The sequence below is a fragment of the Chelonia mydas genome, chromosome 18 (assembly GCF_015237465.2).
Source record: "Chelonia mydas isolate rCheMyd1 chromosome 18, rCheMyd1.pri.v2, whole genome shotgun sequence".
Taxonomy (NCBI): Eukaryota; Metazoa; Chordata; order Testudines; family Cheloniidae; genus Chelonia; species Chelonia mydas.
Window position 1 is genome coordinate 7,850,397 of NC_051258.2, and position 20,274 is coordinate 7,870,670.

Below are 20,274 nucleotides of genomic sequence, written 5' to 3' on the forward strand. Positions count from 1 at the left end.
TTTCCTCTGTATTTTTCCCCTTTTTAAAAAAAAATCTTCCAACTACCATCTACATTTGAAAAGCCAGGCCCAGCTCTGTCCAGTTCTGCAGCAGCAGCCATGGAAAGTCACATAAGAATAGTATCGGAGCCCGTTTAACAGAGCAACCAAAGCATTTTGCACTGTAGTGAGTTGGACACCAGCAACCACACACACAAGGCTTTAGGCACTGGGCAGCAGCTGACAGGTAACCTCCGGCACTGGAGTCCGAATTCAAGCCCCTTGCACCAGCTCTTGGATTTGGCTGCGGAGCTGGTTTTCTGGCCGGGGGGGGGATGCTGGGGTTTTATTCAAAGGCCGTACAAGTCAGTGGAAAGTCCCCTGTTGACTGCGATGGGCTTTGGATTGGGTCCTTACAAAGGATCTTACAACCTTAGGGACCTCAAACCAACATCTCTTCCTGCCTTGTGTTTCCTGCATATTTCTTTCTAGACTGAACTGTCCGTAACGTCTCTTCCTCCCTCACCTGCGCCGCCCCAGCAAACTGTGGGGAGAGGGGTGTTGTTGGAGAAGGAAGATTTAGAAATAGTAGGGAGGATTTGGGGAACACTACTGGAGCTTTTTCAGGCGACTCGATCTCCAGACCTAGGGGAATAGAGAACGCCGAATGGAGCAAATCTGCAACCATCTGGTCTAGACCTACCTGCAAAAGAGAGGCTGGTATTGCAAAAGAGAGTGCTCCTGAGATCAGGAGCAAGGGGGCCTCGTGGAGAACAGAGCTCAGTTCCTGCTCTGCATAACTGCAGGGAGTGAGTGTTTGCTGGTTGCATCTCAGACTCCCACATAATATTCCGAGGAGCTCCGTAAACTGCCGTACGATTTCGCCGTTTGTGCTCCCATGAGACCCATGCCGAGGCTAGCCAGGTAGGCTGCAGGTCAGGACTCAGCTGTGTTGACAGTCCTGGATGGGAAGCCAAGGACTGGATTAGCAGGGGTGCCGGTCAGGATTGAGGTGCATCGGCAGAGCTGGTGAGGGAATGCTGGGTGCTGGCCAGAGTCAGTTCCTCACTGGCTGGAGAACATTACGTTCAATACAATTTTGGGAAAAATAAAGAACAGCAGGAACTATACGGGAATGCCTCTCTGGTCTGTGCCAGCTCCCTCCTCTCCCTGCTGTTACCCTCAGCAGCCCTTGGGCTCTTCCCCACTGCCTGATGATGCATGTACGGCCTCTGTCATGTCTCATGAATGTTTCCCTATGAATGATTTCTTCACAGATGGGAGCAGCACCGTGCACCGACCCCAGCCCTTGCCACCATCCACCATGCACCAGGGAGGGCTGGCAGCTGCTGCCGCCGCTGATACCAGTTCTGCCTATGGGGCCCGACACAGCTTCTCCAGCTACTCGGACAGTTTCATGAACCCTGCAGCTCCCGCCAATCACATGAACCCTGTCAGCAACGGCCTCTCTCCACAGGTACACAGTGCTCTTCCACTCTTCTTCTCCAAGCCAGGAGCCTTCGGTCAGCCCAGATCCTATGGGAGAGGGCAGGCTGTATGCTATCGCTGTCCAACATTGTTACTGAAAGAGTTGTTGCATGCTCTCAGGGAGCCCAGATCTGTCTGTCTGTCCATCCATCCATCCATCCTGAGCTTATTGCCACAGCATCTGAGCATCTGAAACCTGTAACAAAGCTCAGATCCTGTGTTTGAGATGTCACACTCTGTTCCCAAGTATCTAGAGACTCGCTTGAGTCATCAAGTTGAGGGATGGCTGGAACAGGGTTGGGGGGGTTGTTCCAGCCCATTACAGAGGTGGGTCCGGCTTTGAAGTTCCCATGCCCACCAGAGTCTGAACTTCCTCAAAGGTCAGGGATGTCTGGGCCTGGGATTTTGGTTCCCAGTCTCTACCAGGAACTAATCGTGATGTAACTGATTTTCTTAATGACCTACCATAAATAAGAAGAGCCACATGAACTGTGAGAGAGAAAACACGTATTCCCCATTTCCTTGTCCAAATAAAAGAATAGAGCCCATCTGTATTGAACTTACCGGGCCAAACTCATACTTGGTGCAACACCACTGATCTCAAACTCCCTCCCTGAGCCCAGTATAGAATGTGGAACTCCTGACAACCAGGCCCCTGCCCCAACCACTAGACTAACCTGCCACTAGACTACATGGTGGGGGTTCCAAAATTCACAGGGCTAGATCCACAGTTGGTGAGCTCCATTGAAGTCAATGGAGTTGTAAGGATTTACACACGCTGAGAATTTGGCCCTCCAGTCTCTTACACTGGATCATCTGGAATATTAATGCTAATTTTCTGTCAATCCAACATACCCTCAGCCTTGTCAGACAGAGCATGTAATTCTCTTCTTCTCTGACCTGTCATACTTTGGCTCCTATATGCATGTTTACTTTTAGCTGTAATAAGACACTTATGATATGTTAATGGCTAACAATAATGACTTGTGCTCACCTAGCTTCTATTATCCTGAAGGATACCAAAGGGCGTGGCACTCTTGCTCTTTCCTACCACTGAAACACAACTGTCTGGGAGGTGAAATATGGCTGTTATTTAAGGGCTTGTCTACACAATGGAGTAAGGTGCACTACAGGGCTGTGATTTCTAAAGTGCACTAATGTGTTGCACATTAACTGGTCCATGGAGACCCTACTGGTGTGCAAGGAAAGCTTGTTAGTGTGCTTTAACATAGTACCAGGTCACACAGTAAAAGAGTATTCAGCAGCACTGTTTAAGACAGGAAGTGCAGGATAATTTATTTAACTGAAACTACAGGGAGGTTTTCAGTAGGCGTTTGAAATGAAAAGGTTGGAACTGTTTAGTTTAGAGAGGAGGCAAATAAAAAGGTAGAACAGAGGTATATAAAACAGTTACTGGTCTAGAGGAAGCAAATATCATACAAGAACGTGGGGATAGTCAATGAAACAATACAACACATTCAAAAGAGATACAAGGACAAACTTTTAACACAATGCATAATTAATAGAGCTGGTTGGAAAAACTTTCCCTGAACGCTTTCCCCTTGGATAATGCAACTCTGTCAGAATCATGTTGATTTTGCTGAAATTTTATTTAGGAGAAAAACAGCAACAAAAACAAAATTCCAACAATGCTGAAATGTCCCAGTTCATAGATTCCTAGATTCCAAAATCAGAAGACACCACTGTGATTATCTCATCTGACCTCCTATATAACACAGATCAGAGAACTTCCCCGAAACAATTCCTGTTTCAGCATTTTTGGAACTAAATGTTTAGATTATTTTTTGTGAATGTTCTGATATTTTGTTTTGAAATGATCTTTCCTTTCAATTGTTTTGTATTATATTATATATCGTAATATATTTAGAAAACATCAAAATCTAAATGAAACATTACAATTGATCCAAAACTATATTTTTTCTGAATTTTCCAGCATGGAAAATTTTGAAATGTTTGGGTTTGATTCTGATTCAAAACAAAGCTACATTTTGAAATTTCAAGATTCTTCAGGAAATGAAATTTCTGTTCTCCACCCATCTCCAATAATTAGCCTGTGGAACTCATTGCCACAAGAGATCACTGATCTCCCTGGAGATGGGACAACTTACAAAAGTATAGACTGCTCAAGAGATGCACTAACAAAAAAGAGGAGTCCGGGTAGGGATCCCTTTATGACTCTGCATACAGAGAATAGATGATGATATGGTGTAATCTAATGTATCTAAATATATTCGCCTGATTTTGGAATAACCACATTACTCACAAATGAAGAAGCCTCCATGTGTGAGCTGCCCAGGTCATCTCAAATGCATCCCAATACAACATTTCCACTACACCAAACCCTGGTATATTTTGTTTCTCCCCCCCTTTGTTGTGGAAAAACTTCTTTTAGAAATGCTTTTTAAAGGATCACTGGTATTAATAATACTTAGCTTTTATACAGCACTTTTCGTGCATAGCTCTCAGAGCACTGTACAAAGGAAGTCAGTATTATTGTCCCCTTTTTATATATGGGGAAACTGAGGCACAGAGCAGGGCAATGACTTGACCAAGGTTAACCAGCAGACAAGTGGCAGAGCCAGGAACAGACCCCAGCTCTCCTGAGTTTCTGCAGGGTGCTCAGACCATTGTCTCCCTGTCATTCTTCATAAAGTTTTGCCTCTAAGCCATGCTGTACTGAACTGACTGGGTGAAAAAGGTATAAATGCTGTAAAAATTAGAGTGGGTCCAAAAATGGGGGGGAGAGGAGGGGGAATCATGGAAAATTTCAAACATTTTGAAGTGATTTTCATTGCACAGGTTTCAAAAAGGAATGATCATAGAATCATAGAATATCAGGGTTGGAAGGGACCTCAGGAGGTCATCTAGTCCAACCCCCTGCTCAAAGCAGGACCGATCCCCAATTAAATCATCCCAGCCAGGGCTTTGTCAAGCCTGACCTTAAAAACTTCTAAGGAAGGAGATTCCACCACCTCCCTAGGATTGTTCATTGATTTGAACTTTTTTTTGCAAAGATGTGTCGTGAACATTTTTGGTTTAGAAATTTGTCTCTCTTCCTCCTCTTTCCCCTCCCCCCTTTTGCTGCCCTTGTTTTCCGTTTTCCATTTTGCCACTGAAAAGGGTCATACGGAGGGCCCCCCCCAGTTTGGATTATGGGCATGTAAATTGCAGCATGCACGCGTAGGTGCTGGAAGTAGGGGTACTGCTGGACCCCCTGGCTTAAAGTGGTTTCCATTATAGGCAGGGTTTACAGTTTGGTTCAATAGCTCTCAGCCCCCACACTGTACAAATGGGTCCAGTGCCCCTGCATGCACTAGCATGCTGCACTGTAACGGTCCTATGTAGACCTGCAGGTGCAAACTATAAGGTACCTAGTTTGCACTAATGCAGTCCTTCAAAATGGCATAAAACTCCCATTTCTAGATGGTTATAACTCTCCTGGCAGTACAGCACAATGGGCGCTGGTGTGTGATGTAGAAGGTCATGGGTCCTGTTCCAGTCAATACCGGTATGTGTATGCTGTCAAAATGATAAGTTATGTAAGGTTAAACCTTCCGCTGGGGCAGGACTGAATATTATGTCAGACTGGCGAGATTTTGTGCGGGAAATAAGGAAACATTTCTCCGACTGTTGGAATTTTTTTGTAACATCAGCTGAGTAAAGCTGGACATGGGCTGGAGACGCGAGCATGTGTCCTGGGACTGATGGGCAGAGCACAGTTTAGGTGCTCCCGGGCACAAGCCGATCACGTGCTTTTGTAATTTATTACACGGACATACACGGGGGCAATATCCATGTGATAAATTGCACCAGCGTGTGGTAAATACACCTGTTGTGCAATGCTCGTGCAATTTATCCCATGCCTACGACTGCATCACCTGCTTGCTGGTCCATCTCCCAGGGATATTCCAACTGATTGAACGGGTTCATTCAACCCTACCAGAGAAATGGTTCTTTCTATGCTTACCCCTACTCCAAATTACCCTGCCCTCAGGCCTTGGAGATGAGTCCTGGGCCAATAAAAGCCTTTCAATACTTACAAATGTAGAGTCCAAGATCTTGCAGCCTTGAAGAAATAGGAGCTTTAATGCTGTTGAGAAGGTGAGATTCCAAGCACTCACTTCTAACCCTAGAAAGGCCCAAGGTATCCACATATAAATACATCCAGATTTTTGTGTCTAAAAAACCTGTTTTAGGTTATTTTCTGGGTGTTTACATGTGTTAGTTTTACTTCCTCTCTACCCTTCTGAGCCCTGCACTGTTGGACTTACGGCAACCAAGACCCCTGGTTTTACAGGAGGAAGGATACAAGAAATAGTCCCAGTAACGGAAATAAAAAGTCTACAAGGCATTCGTAAAATGCCTTTCCCCTCACATATTTGGCACATGCAGAATACATGATGGGCTGGGGTAGGGTAAAGGTTTTATTGGTACTCATCTGGGGATGACCTGCCTAACCCACTTGTGAGTAATGCAAGCATCCACAGCCCTACAGATAAACCCTTTATGCAGATCTATCTATCTATCTATCTATCTATCTATCTATCTATCTATCTATTCCCATACACCCCTCTATCTATCTATCTATCTATCTATCTATCTATCTATCTATCTATCTATCCCCACACACACCATCTATCTATCTATCTATCTATCTATCTATCTATCCCCACACACACCATCTATCTATCTATTCCCATACACCCCCTCTATCTATCTATCTATCTATCTATCTATCTATCTATCTATCTATCTATCTATCCCCACACACACCATCTATCTATCTATCTATCTATCTATCTATCCATCCCCACACACACCATCTATCTATCTATTCCCATACACCCCCTCTATCTATCTATCTATCTATCTATCTATCTATCTATCTATCTATGTATCTATCTATCTATCTATCCATATACCCCATCTATCTATCTATCTATTCATTGTGGCATCTGGCTGCTGTCGGTAGGAGTAAATATCCAAACGAAAGGGATTTTAGGAGTCTGAAAAAAGTTAGAAATTCAAGATACGGCGGGTGATTTGTATGAGCTGCAAACAGACAGTTCTCTGGTTTCATCCCTCAACAGCAGCAGGAGGGAGCTTTCTTTGCAGTTTAGACAGGGAGAAACGGCCGGGGGTCGGGGGACTGGACCCTGAGTTACAGCCAGAGCCCTCCGCATTTGCTGCCACAGGGAACGCTATCCAATTACCCCTGGATTGGGTATCCCAGCCAGAATCCACCAGACGGGGTTGGTGCTGGTAACTGAAATTCTATAGGCTGGGCACGGTTTTCCCATTCTCACGAGAGAGAAGGGGGATTAGATTCGGCCTCTGCAGGTTTGACACTACCCCCCTACGCTCCAGACAGAGGGAGCAGAAGCTGCTGAAAGTTTTGCCTAGAGCCTGTGGAAAATGGTAGCCCTGTGTGTTTGTTTTTTCCATACCTGGTGCGTGTCGGTGCTAATGAGAGAATGATAGCGCTGGCCAGTGATGTGCTGTGTAATCAGCCTCCAAACAGCACTGCCAAAGCACCTCGATACTCAGTCACAGCGTCCCCTATTAGCCTGATTCTGCTGCCTCACCCTGGGGCTCTGCAGTCCTAGCCCTGTGCTAACACACTGTGCTAGTCCAGTTCTGGCCCTAGGTCACTACACAGCTTCCCAGTCTTGTCCTGCAGCTTTCCCTGCTATTCCAGTTCTGGGACCTCCAGAGGGTGACTGCTCTGCTGTTCCACCTCAACCCTGAGCCACGGCATCCCTTCATGTTCTGGTTCAAGGTCCTCATCACAGCTGTGTCAAAGCACCTTTGTCAGGCTGGATTTAGGGGCTACAACACTCGTTCGTAAGAGCTCACAGCAGACCCAGAACTTGATCTTCAAGAGCTACATACCCATCAGTTTCAAAAGATTGCACCTCTACCCGCAGAAGTCAAAGAGTCTGTCGGGCTGAACTGGTGACTTGTGACATCCTTCCACTAGGCAGATTTTGATTAAATGCCTGAGCAGAGCTCAGCAAGGTGGAGACGAGGAAGAGAGACAAACCCAGAGAGAGACTGAAAAATAAGATCAAGTGGCAAGTTAATGCTCCCGAAGAAACGGGCTGCAGCCTCCAGGCGCTGGAGCTGTGATCTCACCAGCCCTTGAAGCCTTGGAACTAGAGCAGGTTGAAAAATGGTGGGGTGGGAATTTCATTAATAAATTTCAAAACATTCCACTCATTTTTGTTCCACAGATTCCAGAAAGGAACAATTTTGTGTTGGTTTGAAACTTCCCACAATTTTTATATGAAAAATGATCATTTTTGACATTTTTCCTGCTTTCTTTTCCCCCCTTTTTCCTTCCCCCCTTCCCTTTCTGGTTTTCCTTTTTGCCACTGAAAAAGTGGGAGAAAGAAGGAAGAAAAGGGAAAACAATAAACAACAAAACCAAACCAGACCCAAACCATAAGTAAGGTTTTATTTATAACATTTTTTCGCTTTTCGATTTCATCTAAAAAGGAAAACTTTGGAAAAAAATATTTTGAAAAAAGTCATTTTCCAATTAAATCAAAATTCATTCCAAAAATTTCAATGATAACCAAACTAAGCACCTTGACCTTCCTCATGCATCACACCACAGCTATGTCAAACTTCCCACTGACAGCAAGAATAGAACTCAGATCCTTCTGCTCAGAAACCCAGACCCCTGCCACTTGAAAATCTCCATTTGTGGTCACCAATACAGGGCCTCTGACACACAGCTCTGAGTCTATTCATTAAGGCGAAGCAGTGCACAAATACACTAGCTAGTTTATTACAATTGAGGCTTGATCAGTGCTTGATTGACAGCGCTCCTAGGGAAGTACATGGCTCTGCAGGAACCGGTGTAGGGGATTAAGTAAGTTGCTGTCTTCCCACTGAGCACAGAGGGACGGAGCACAGTGTTGCTGTCTTCTTGACAAGACATAAAACTGAGTATCCAGCCACTCATGACCATGGAAGAGTCCCGTGGTGCTTTCCATGAGAGTAAAAAAGCTCTGGTCATGTTGCATGCTGGCTGAATTTCAACTTGAGTAATTACATTCTGTCGGCTTAAATGCCCCTTTAGTTTTAATTAGATGTTGTTCTCCACTTCCTGACTGGGTGTCCCTGCTACCCTGTCATGGCTGGGCTTCCACCCCAGATGTAGGTACCATTCAGTGATGGGTGAAGACATCCCTGTGTAGCACATTGGGATCTCTGGGGATGGAAAAGGCTTTTAAAATAGATGGGATTCTGGATTTATTGCAAACGTTTCTGATCAGTGTATATCTATTTGCTATGTCTGCAATGAATGGGTAACAAGAATGCTAATCAAGATGGCTTGCTAGCTAATAGGGTGTCGTGTCTATAGGGACAGTGGGGCATTTGCCCTTCCCATCCATCTGTCTTTGATACAATGCAACTAGCTCTAGATGGTATAGATAGAAAATGATCTGTCATTATATTGGTCTTTATAAAGGGGCCAGGCTGGGGAAGTGGGAGATGACCAACATAGCTTGGTGATTGTCTTAGCCAAGATCTCTCGGGTATCTAGGGAATAAGGCTATAGGACATATTTTACATTCAGCTAAATTAACATGTTTAGTTGTTTCACAGAATCAACAGAAATATGAAAACACCAAAATGTTTGTACTGTTTCACCCGCAAAGCCTCTCTCCTCGAAGTTTCCTTTACAAGGCAATTGATGTATTTAGCTCTTTGTACTGGTGCTCACCGCTGTAGTATCAAAGCTGGGGGCTACTTTAGATTGACTGCCTTTGAGCCTTTGGATGGCCAAAATCACGTGTCTTGATATGATATTGTGCAGGCCCTAAATGTTCTGTCTGAGTCCTTTAAAGTGTTCTGCAGGCCTACAAAGTCAACCTGAGGAGATCAAGACAATCCCAGAAATATCAGGAAGCTCAGACACCCCCTCCTTGTGTTTGTTGCTTTTTGTTTTCTCAGGGCTATGGGTGGCTTTCACTCATAGAATATCAGGGTTGGAAGGGACCTCAGGAGATCATCCAGTCCAACCCCCTGCTCAAAGCAGGACCAATCCCCAAGTTTTGCCTCAGATCCCTAAATGGCCCCCTCAACCCTGGGTTTAGTAGGCCAATGCTCAAACCACTGAGCTATCCCTCCCCTTCATGTGTCACATTCATCCGCAGTGCTACTCCACCACTGAGTGGTCATGCGGCTATGCCACGAGACTGAATGTTGCAGGACTTGGGTTCCACCATGTCTGGCTTTGCCACCATTTCTTGGGAAAGTGACATCACCTCTCTGTGCCTCGGTTTCCCCATTAGTACAATGAGGATAACACCACTGAGCAACCTCAGAGGGGTTTAACATCTCTGACGTGCTTTGCAATCCGTGCGCGGCCGGTGTAGCGGAAGTGCAGTGCTGTCTTAACGGTGTTTCCGCAGAGAGGTTTGAGGCCCGGATCTGAAAGTTGGCATTGTCAGTGATTTTGATGCTCGTGCACCTTACCTTTCTGAGGGGTGAGCGGCGGAGCTTTGCAGGCAGGCTCGCCCTCATGAATGGGCTGCTTCTGCTCCTTATTTCACCCCCAAGTGTCTGGCTTTCCAGGCTGCGTTCGAGTGGATGGGCCGGGGCAGTGCCTCAAGGTGACCTTTGCTGATCACGCCAGGCCATGTGGCTAATTCAGCCCTGCCATTTGTATTTCCTTCACCTTGTTTTCCTCTTTGTAAAGCTGTGTGAGGGTTCTCTCATGACAGCCCACAAACGGGACGCTACATAGTGCAGGCTGTGAGGGAACATCAGCAGGGCTGCCAACTTGCCGGGGGCATCCTTTCCTAGCAGCACCTGATTCTGACTGGGGGGCCGCGCAAGGAGTTGAGCCCATGCTGCTGTCCTCATCTCCAAACCCACGTCCCTCCTGCTCCCTGCCTGAATCTGTCTTCCTGCACGATGTGTCATATCAGTATCTAGTGCAGGGGTGGGCAAACTACGGCCCGGGGGCCGCATCTGGCCCCCCCAGATGTTTTAATCCGGCCCTCGAGTTCCTGCTGGGAGCAGGGGCCGGGGCTTGCCCCACTCCGCACAGCTCCCGGAAGCAGCAGCATGTCCCTCCTCCAGCTCCTAGGTCTGCAAGCTGCCCCCACCCCAAGCACTTCCCCACCGCACCCTAACCCCCAATGTTGTGAGCATTCATGGCCCAGCAAACAATTTCCATACCCAAAAAGTTTGCCCACCCCGATCTAGTGCTTCTGTCCTCCTGACTCATCCCCCTACAGGTTACCTGCTCTGTCCCCTGCCTGCGGCCACTTCCCACTGTACGCTGCCTCCATTTTTTGAGGATTCCCCCTCCCCCCCGAATGCATCATCTTTTTAAAGAAATAGAATGATGGGTGGGGATGGAGAGACATCCTCAAGCCCCACTCCACCGCCCACTCCCTTCCATTGTCTGTAAAGGATGGAGTCAGCATTCTGTCCTGGAAAGAGCAGAAGCTGGAAAGGAAGGACTTTCTCTGCCATTCCCTGAGTTTTTCAGAGCTCCTTTCAGGGTTGCTAAGAGGAACCATCTCTTGCAGTCCCTCCAACCAGCACAAGGAGTGAGTGAGTGGAGAGGGAAGGGGGCAGTGGACAGATGACTGAGATCCTCCATCGTAGAGATTAACCCAGCTCTGACCACCTGCCCTCCATCATCTTTGAAGTCTGGACACCAGTTTTGCAGCATGATCTCTGTCTACGCTACAGCATCTCCCATCTAGGGCCCAACCCTGCTCCCGCAGCAATGCACCATAGGATTTCTATTGATTTCAGTGGTGCAGAACCTGGCTCAGTCATGGACCAGAGGCCTCCTGGCTGTAACCATGCTGATGCTGGTAGAAGGATTGGTCTAAGTCCTTTTCAGGAAGCCTGGTAGTTGGGAGGGACATGGTGCTGGCTGGTGAGGGGGATCAGTGCACAGCGCCTGGCTCCAAAGAGACAGCGCTCGCTCGTTCAGTGACATGAACCCTTTCCGTCTGGTTCCTTTTCTCTCTCTTTTTTTTTTTTTTTTTTTTTGTCCGAGACACTGTGCCTATAATAAGCATTTAAAATGAGCCTTGCTGGGCTGGGGGAGGGAAAGGGGGGAGGGGGCAAGATTTGGAGGGGGGGTTAAATAGCAAAGAATTAGAAAGAAAAAAATCTGATGCAAATCACTAGTAGAGAGAAAATTATGTGCAATTACCCAAGCGCTACTGGGCAGCCTGGCCCACCCCAACCAACAAGATCTCATTAACAAGCAGAAAATAAGATTGAAATGGTGTGTAAAAGAGCTGAAAAATGAATTTGAATGCTGCATTTGTCCACAATTACCCCCTCGTTCACACATATTTTATTGCAATTTTTTTATTATTCTTAATCTTTCCATCCCTCAAAGCAGATTGGGAACATCCTGGCATTACAGTTGCTGAGGGAGGACGCATTAAGGATTTCCCGTTTCCCTGAAAGGAGACCCTTCTCTCGCTCGAATTTTGAAGGGTTGGTTTTGGAAGGATAAGGATTCATTTCTCAGGCTTATCTTAGTGTAGAAACATGTTCTTTTAATAGTCTTTAACTCTGACGCTCTTCGGTGCCATCCCACAAAGGCTTTTTTTTTTTTCTTTCCCACTTTTCTCCTGGTTTCCTCGCCATCCTTTTCCTGTCTTTCCTTTCACTTTTCCTTTCTTTTAACCCTCTTTCCCATTCTTCCCTCCCACCCTGCTTTCTCCTCTCTCCCTTTCCCATTTTGGCCTCCTTCCATTCCATTTTTTTTCTCTCCCATTCCCATTCTGTCTGTCCATTTCACTTTCTCTTCTTTCCTTTTCTCTCCTCTTCCCTCTTGGATCTGTGCTGCACACGCGTCCACCTCCCCTCCCTTCCATCCATCCCTCCTGTCCATTATCCGTCTTTGAATTCACTCTGCAGCCCTCCTACCCTGCTGTTATGCCCGGTATTTATCTCCTGTGTCTCTGGGGGAACATTATTTTCCTGGACTAGCTGAGGGTTCTCTGATGCACAGGCCATCACACACCTGGCCTCATTCACCAGACCCCTTGGAAAGCTGCTACCATTCCTATGTTTTTTGATTTGGGAAGCAGGGCTGCTTTTTCCCAGAGGCGAGAGAATGTGCAAGTCCCATCGAGATGCTGCATTTTGTGGAGTGTGTGCATGTGATCAAATCAATGTCCTTTAGGAAAGTGTGTGTGTGGGGGGGAATTGAAACCCTCTTTTTCCCCCTCGGAGAGGCTGCCTTTACTGATCCCTTTGGTGTTCTCTATTGCTCAGTATCAAATACAGCTCTGTCTCCGTAAACTTTTAACCTACATGGCCCTGCAAAGCTTTTCCCCTCCACCCCCTCTGCTAAAGTTTTTACCAAACAAAGCCATCTGCTCTTGTCAATTAGACGTCTCAGCTACAGGCTACGATGAAAAGGGAGAACAGAATATTTTTCTCATGTGAAAATAGACACGTATTTATTTGACTGCTTTCTAATTGCTTTGTTTATAGGGGTGAAAGGAGTGGGGGGGATTCAGATGTGGGGGGTCCGAGACACCGTTGCAGCCCTTACATGTTTCCTTTCAATGTTTCCCATATGGTCAAACCATAAATGTTCCCCACAGGTCCATTCAGTGTTATTGCCTCGCTATAAATTACCTATGTGACCCATACAAACGGTGGCCTCAATTCTGGAAAAGCTTCCAAACAAGAGTAAAGTCGCACCATGTGAGTAAAAGCATGCAAAAGCATCTGCGGAGTCTGGCCCTGCATCTCATATCACACCGAAGAATTACTAGGTGTGAAATTACAGCCAAGACTTCAAAACTGGCCTAAAGGATTTAGATGCCCAATTCTCATAGGAAGCACATTGAAATGGAGTGCCCAAATCCCCTAGGCAGCTTTGATCATCTCACCCTAAAATATTACTTTAAATACATTCAGAATAGTGTGACTTATATTTTAGACATTATATAGATATATCCTATATATGTACATACATATATATGTCCTGATCCTCATTTAAGTTACACTGGCAGAGTAAAGCTGCATTAGTGCCTTGTGTAAATGAGAAGCAGGGATACACACACTCATCTGCATGTGGAGTGAGAGAGAGAGTTTTGAGGGAATATTGAGACATTATGAGCACTGAACTGTTTCGGAGAAAATAGGGTCTGATCCCGAGCCATTGAATGCAATTGGAACTTTGCCATTCACTTTGATCGATACAGCCCCATGATTCCCATGTTACATATTAATCTAAGTAACAAGAAAAAGGACAGAGGGGAAAAGAGGAGAAGAGAAAGGGAGAGGAAATAAAGGAAGAGGAAAGGGAAGAGCAATGAAAGAGGACTGAAGGGGAGAAGAGAAAAAGGTCCCACGTACAGTCCTCATATGACCCATGATTACTCCTAGTTATATATAGTTCCTGTAGATCATTTTAATCAGATGCCTCTAGGAATCCTGAGCCTGTTTCTCAATACTCAAAGGTCTGACTCACACAGACCTATGAATTGCCCAACACATTTAAACTATACCTCCTCTGCCTCATATTGTATCAGATCTTGGTTTATGATGTGAAGCCAGGCCAAGACAGATCATATCTGTACAGCTAGAATTGCATTTATATGGTCGGTAGTAGCTGAATCCAAGCACGAGCTGTATTTTTTCCCCTGTAGGTTGGTTTGTTCGAAGTCTGTCTCCGCTGGGTTATAGAGAGAAAAGGCGGGTGAGGGAATATGTTTTATTGGACCAACTTCTGTTGGTAAGAGAGACAAGCTTTCGAGCTTATGCAGAGCTCTTCATCAGGTCCTCTGGGTTTTGTCTCTTCTCTGCACGGGGGTGGTTAAGAGTGATTGAGCCCCTGACTTGGCTGGTAGACATGGACTTGGAGAATTCAAATGCCAGATTTGCCCTTCTTTATGATTATTAAGGGAACTTGAGACAAGGCAGGCAGGGCAGATAGAGGGAGAGAAAATGAGAGATTAGCAATTAATACAGAATCCAGACGGGTGACAGGCATTGCCAAGCGACCTTCGGAATTCAGAGGCGAGCGTTTTACCGCAGGGCTGCAATAACCCAGGGACTTGGGAGCTGGTGCTGAGCTGTGAAAGGAATCAAAAAGGCCACAGTGCAGAAGGAGGTTGCCCAGGAAGGAGGACTCGTAGATGGAGAAGCTTAAACAGAAAGAAGGCAACAAGATAAATAATTAGAATATAAATGCTGTAGTGCATGTGTGAATTCATGTATGTGTGTGCGTGTTCTTGGGTGCATGCATGCGTGGATAAGGGGGAGGGGGCACATGCACATGTACATGCGTGTTCCAGTTTCAATAGTCCTTGAGAAAAAAGAGAGGATCATGCTGGCAGCTTGCTTCCAGTGGATTCCTTTTTAAGCCCAGCCCTGCTCCTTATCTTTGCATAAGCAGGGCCTGATGCTTGGTGGTTACACACATATGTGTGTGCACTGTGCATTAATTTCCTTGGGTGCTGCAGACACTCAGCACCCTTTCGGATCGGGCCCTAAATGCTACGGTGAAGCTTTCTTGCTTTGACAAGGGACCAGGCACAGAGCCAGTCCTACTGGGCAGTAGAGGCGGGCACAGCCCAGACCGTACATTGCAAGTGAGTCAGTAGCTTTCCCTCCCACCCAAGTCCCCCCCACCTTGTAAAGCATCAGCTTTGCCCCTTTACTGTCCCCATGCAGGCGATAAAGCTGCCCTGTGCAATGAGTTCGGAGCCTCGCTTTCCACAGAGCAGTGGTGTGCCGCCGAGGCCCAGCGTTGGCGGAGTTAATAAAGGCGCTTGGTGAAGGGTGGTAATGGAAGGGGATCGGAAGAAGCTCTTTCCTTTGCTGCAGCACCGGCCCTCCCTACTGCATGAGCCAGAACCTTGCGAATGTCCAACATAGGGAAGCACGTTTGTCATTGACGTGAGTCCCAACTTCACCTCCCTCCCAGCCCATGCCAGCCTGCTGCTGCGTACTCCTGGGAATTACCAGCCTCAGGGATGCAAGGCCTTTGACCAGAGGTTGCAAACAGCTTACAAGAAAGCTCCCCTCACTATTGCATTCAAGCTTCCTGCTCTTTTAGTTGTTGAGCGCCTCCTCCTGGAACAATGGTTTAGCAAGTCGCACAGGTAGAGTGAGTGGGGTGCGTGGGCTATGGGGGGGAAGTTGCATGTGATATTAGCCTTTGGAGTGTTGCAGAGGGGCATGAGTGTTGCCTTCATCTCCTGGGGCGTATAAAAGGGCAGGGTTGCGTTAGCCACTGGAGCGTTATGGGAGGGGCTGTGGGTAAGCGATTTAAAGGGAGGCTGTGTTGTGATTTAGACGGGGGGTATGGTGCCCTCCACTCTGTAACACGCACAAGACAGGATCTATGCACTACTCAGCCCTTGCCCACCCATGCACTATGGGGCCAGTTTGGCCAGTCTTTCTGGCCCTATATTGCATAGCTGTGCGGTAGGCTGTGCAGTACCTCGCCACCTGGCATAGACATTGGCACAGAGATGGCCCTAAGGGAAGCAGCATGCGTGCAGCTGGGTCTCCTCCTGAAAGATGCTTTCTCCCACCCACCCCCAGCAGACAGGCATGCAAGAGATCAGTTTACAGCAGGAGCTGAAGATCAGAAATTCTAGCAGGGCTTGGGGTGGGCAACTAATAAGTTGATCAAAGGTGTGGATGGTCTTAGCTCCTGTGATAAGCTAGAGTCAGTCCTTAAGCCTATCGAGTTGGGAGATGAGGGGGATCTTATTGCAGGGAATAAGTACCTGAAAGGCGATCATAAGCCACACAACGAAGGGGTGGTGGAGGAAGGATCTAATCTTGCTCAGCCGCAATAGGAAAATCCACAGGATACTCCTGGGAATTTGCAAGGAAATATACAAGGTTTACGCAAGGGGCTTGTTGCTGGCAGGGAATGGCCATCGCCAGAGTTTGTCCCAGAGCGACGGAAAGCCCACCGGGCCAGTGAACAGCTTGGAGCCCAAAGGGACTAGCTGTTTTGCAGTAAAGAAGCTGGTCCCCATTCGGCTCAATCCCGCTCCGAGACACAGTGGCAGCGATTGAGAATGGCGGGCTCCCCTTCCTCGCACACATGGAGTAGGGCTCACCTCTTGGGATGATGGAAGAGGCCTCTCCCACAGAGTCTGTTTCGATGGCCAGGGGTGGGCCTGGGCAGAGCTGTGTCGGTGACCCTCCTCCCTGCTCCCCCTGCGTCTGGTGTTTCTGGGACCCTCCTGGGATAACGCCCGTGGAGCGCTGTATAAGCTGATGCGATGTGGCGATGGAAGCAAAGTGCAGAATGGTTCAGGTCTCGTCTGGTTCAGTCTCACCTCCATAGTTCCCAAGCGAGGCTCAGGAAAATGCCCCTCTTGCTAGTACTATTATTATTTATTCTTTGTATTACCCTAGCGCCCAGGAACCCCAGGTACAGACCAGGGCCCCATGGTGCTGGGCGCTGCACACACACAACAAAAAGATGCTCCTGATGGACCATATGCCCCCATCCAGGCAGGGTTCCAGCCCCTTGGTGCTGCTCAGAGCAGGGAAAAGGGCCTGAGGGGAGAAAACCCAACCCCATATCTCCCACGGTCAGTCCTCCTCAGGCAGCAGGTGTCTGCCAGAGAGCGGACAGCTCCCCCTCCGCGCTGGCTGGAAATCCACCCCTACAAAGGGGCCAGGCTCTCTGTTTGCCCACTCTGCCAACTGCCCAGCTTGATGCAGTTCTCTTAAATCAGCCCCTCTTTAACCCTCTTTAACCCTCCAGTGGCTTTATATAGAGCGACCCGGAGAAACCCCTCAGGGGTGGCCCAGACACCAGTGAAACAGTGTTGGGGAGAGGGAAAGAGTGGGGCCAGGTTCAGGCTGATGCTTCCCCACCCATGGGATCTGAGGTGGCACTGAGAAAACCCCACAGAGCTCTTCTTCTCTTCTTCCTCTGCTCCTTCCTCTCTTCCTCCCCGTCTCTCTCCCTCTCCCTTCTCTCTTTCCTCCCTCTCCTCTCCTTCCATTTGATGTCGAGGAGAGCTGTCTGCCACTCCAGCGTCTGTACTGAGAAGGGATGAGAAGTTTCAGCGAGCGCTCGGCGCCTCTCCTTTGATCCATGTCCTGAGGCCTGCTTGACAGCAAAAAAAGGCATGGAGACAAAACGACTCAGTCAAAGTGATTCCTGACAACTGTCTCCCTGAGATAAGGAAGCTCTCTGTGTCTTGTGGGTTTTTTTTTTTTTAATACCTCCTCTCCGTTTCCATAAGAAGCAGAGTCACTTTAAACCAGAAGAGCCAGGCAGCAGCCAAACTGCACAGAGAACAGCGATACAGAGAGCCTGGCTGGGGTTTATCGTGTTTCCCGTCTTCCCCCCATTTTCTTCCCCTCCTCTCTAATACGCTGCGATGGATGCTGTCGGTTACCCCAGCGCTGAGTTTAATTACGTGCTGCAGAGAAAGCCCAGGGAATTTGCAGGTGGCAATAACATCAGTGGGTTATTCTGTTCGACCTTAACCACAGGGAAATGCCTGCATTCAAAGGGTTGCAGGGGGAAACCTTTACATTATCTGACAATAACCAATCCTTTTAGGGATCGGCAGCAGGCCTGCTCATTATTAGCAGGGCATTATGGCCTGCCAGGCGCTAAGTGGCCCTCAAAGCTGTTCCCCGCTGCTGAGGAGTCCCGGGTTTGTACGCACAGCTGATGCTTCTTACACAGGAGGCCAGAGGGCCGTTTTTTCTCCCCTTACCTCTCCGGGCTATTCAGTGGAATGAGTTTGGCAGGGCTCAGCTCGGTGCATCACCAACACCAATCTGCATTTTGAGGAAACGCCGTCATCTTTATGCGTGGTTGAGGAAGCAGGAAGGCGCCAGGGGAGGGAATTTGATCAGATTCAGGCCGCAAGCCAGTGCCAACGCAAAGGCCGGGCCCGGCCCTGCGAGGTGCCAGACAGCCAAAGCCAGGGTTGCCAACCCTCCAGGATTGTCCTGGCATCTCCAGGCATTAAAGCTTAGTCTTTAATTAAAGATTATGTCCTGTGATGAAACCTCCAGGAATACGTCCAACCAAAATGGGCAACCCTAACCAAAGCAGCTGAGGAGAGTGGCAGGTGCTAGGTTCCTCTCAGGATCAGGCCCACAGATGGGAGCAGATCCAATCTCCCCATCAGTCAAGACAATCCCTCAACTCAGAGCAATGGAATTTAGGAGAGGGGACAGCCCATGTGCGGTGGAACTTAGCTGGACCTTCGCAATGGGACGTGGCCATGCAGAAGATCGGACAGTGCTGACTTGGGCAGATGAAAGAGGAGAAATTTACTGTGGCTACAAAGCAGCAAGAGGAAAATCGGGGGTGGAGGGAGAAGAGGCAATCCCTTGTTTAGTTGGCAAGGTCAGATTACGCTGCCCCAACCCCAAGTTGAAACACACCGCAAAGGCGTTGGATCTGCGCTAGCCAGGCAGTAAAGCCCAGGAGACAAGGCGGAGATCTCCCAGCCCAAAAGCCTGGAGAGGTCGTGCTCCTTTGAGCATTGTCACCCATAGCCATGGGAAGATAGTCCAGGCAGCAGGGGATTGTGGTCTTCCGGTTCGCTGCTGCAGGTGAAAGGGGACAGCGAGCTCTGGAAATCGGAGCTCATTGTGGGGCAGCGTGGAGCCTCTGGAAAGAGTTTCTCCTTCTTTTCTCTGGTTGAAATAATGAGGCTATTCTTGTGCCGGCTGCTCCAAAGTCAAACGCCATTAATATGCGGGAATAGTAGGGACGGCGGGGAGAGAAAGGGAAGCGAGGGGGACACAAGAGGAGGCATAGAGGTAGTGCGAAAGAAAGAGAGCGCGAGATTCCCTTCCCCCCTCCCCAGAACCGCACTGCACTTCGCTGATAAACAGTAAATATCGGGGAACGGGATTGCCACATTATCTGAGCACGGCAGAAAATCAAAATTTCAGTCTAAATCCGAGGAGACGAGGCTCTAAGCTCCTCCAGCTGATACGGACGCCGAGCCCAGCTAGAGAGGCTCAGGAGGCGCCAAATGACATTTTTCATTCCAAAAAAAGAAATAAATAAGGAAAGAATGAGAAAAAAGAAAGGAAAAATATTTCTTTGGCTAAATTGCAGGAAGGGGGAAGAAGAAGTGAGAGCGGAGAAGGGTCAACCAGCAATACCTGAGTTTACAAACTCTTTCTGATGGGAAATAGTTAGCTTGTGTGTTGGGGGGATAAGAAGGGGTTCATATTTGAGGTAGCCCACCCAATGAACTCCATCAGCAGAGTGTTGCTTGGGGATCGACCTGTAGGACACTAACAGCTGCTTGAGGATGATGGCAAACCTTTAATTAGTGATTAAAGTGTGCAGCTGAGCACACATCCAGGCTCGAATTAGGAGCCACATGGGGTCTCCCTGACCCCAAAAGCCAACGACGGATTCAGTGGCTCAGTCGGGAGTGCAGTTCTTTGGATATAATGAATCTCTCGGCATTGCGTGCCGATAATAGCGCCGTCACGCCGCTCTTTGTGCCGAGGAGGATTAGACAGCGTCTTTAAGTAACTTCACACCCCAATCGAAACTGGTGCCTTTGCCAGGGGAAGTGGCCAGGGTCTGTTCTAGGTGGGCACAAAAATCCACTCCACTGTTTACCTGTCCCTGCACTAGGCAAAAAGTGGGAACTAATGAAATCTAGGTAGCTAGCTAGCCCGCACATGGTGTCTGTAACTCTTTCATAAGTAGACGAGATTACCCTGACTACAACAATGGGTAACTGTGGTCAAGCACACAGGGTCAGGAGCCAGGATGCCTGGGTTCTATTTTATGGCCAAAAA

The 20,274-nt window shown here is 47.8% G+C and overlaps 1 protein-coding gene across 4 annotated transcripts in view; it reads left to right on the forward strand.

Moving 5' to 3' along the window:
• The window catches only part of PAX7 (paired box 7), a 148,879-nt gene that overhangs the window by 89,870 nt on the left and 38,735 nt on the right, over nucleotides 1-20,274 (forward strand). For all 4 annotated transcript variants that reach the window (XM_037881490.2, XM_043531850.1, XM_043531851.1 and 1 more), the window contains exon 7: nucleotides 1,257-1,456. In XM_037881490.2, the coding sequence (XP_037737418.1) occupies nucleotides 1,257-1,456 (200 nt within the window). The remainder of the gene's footprint in view (nucleotides 1-1,256; nucleotides 1,457-20,274) is intronic.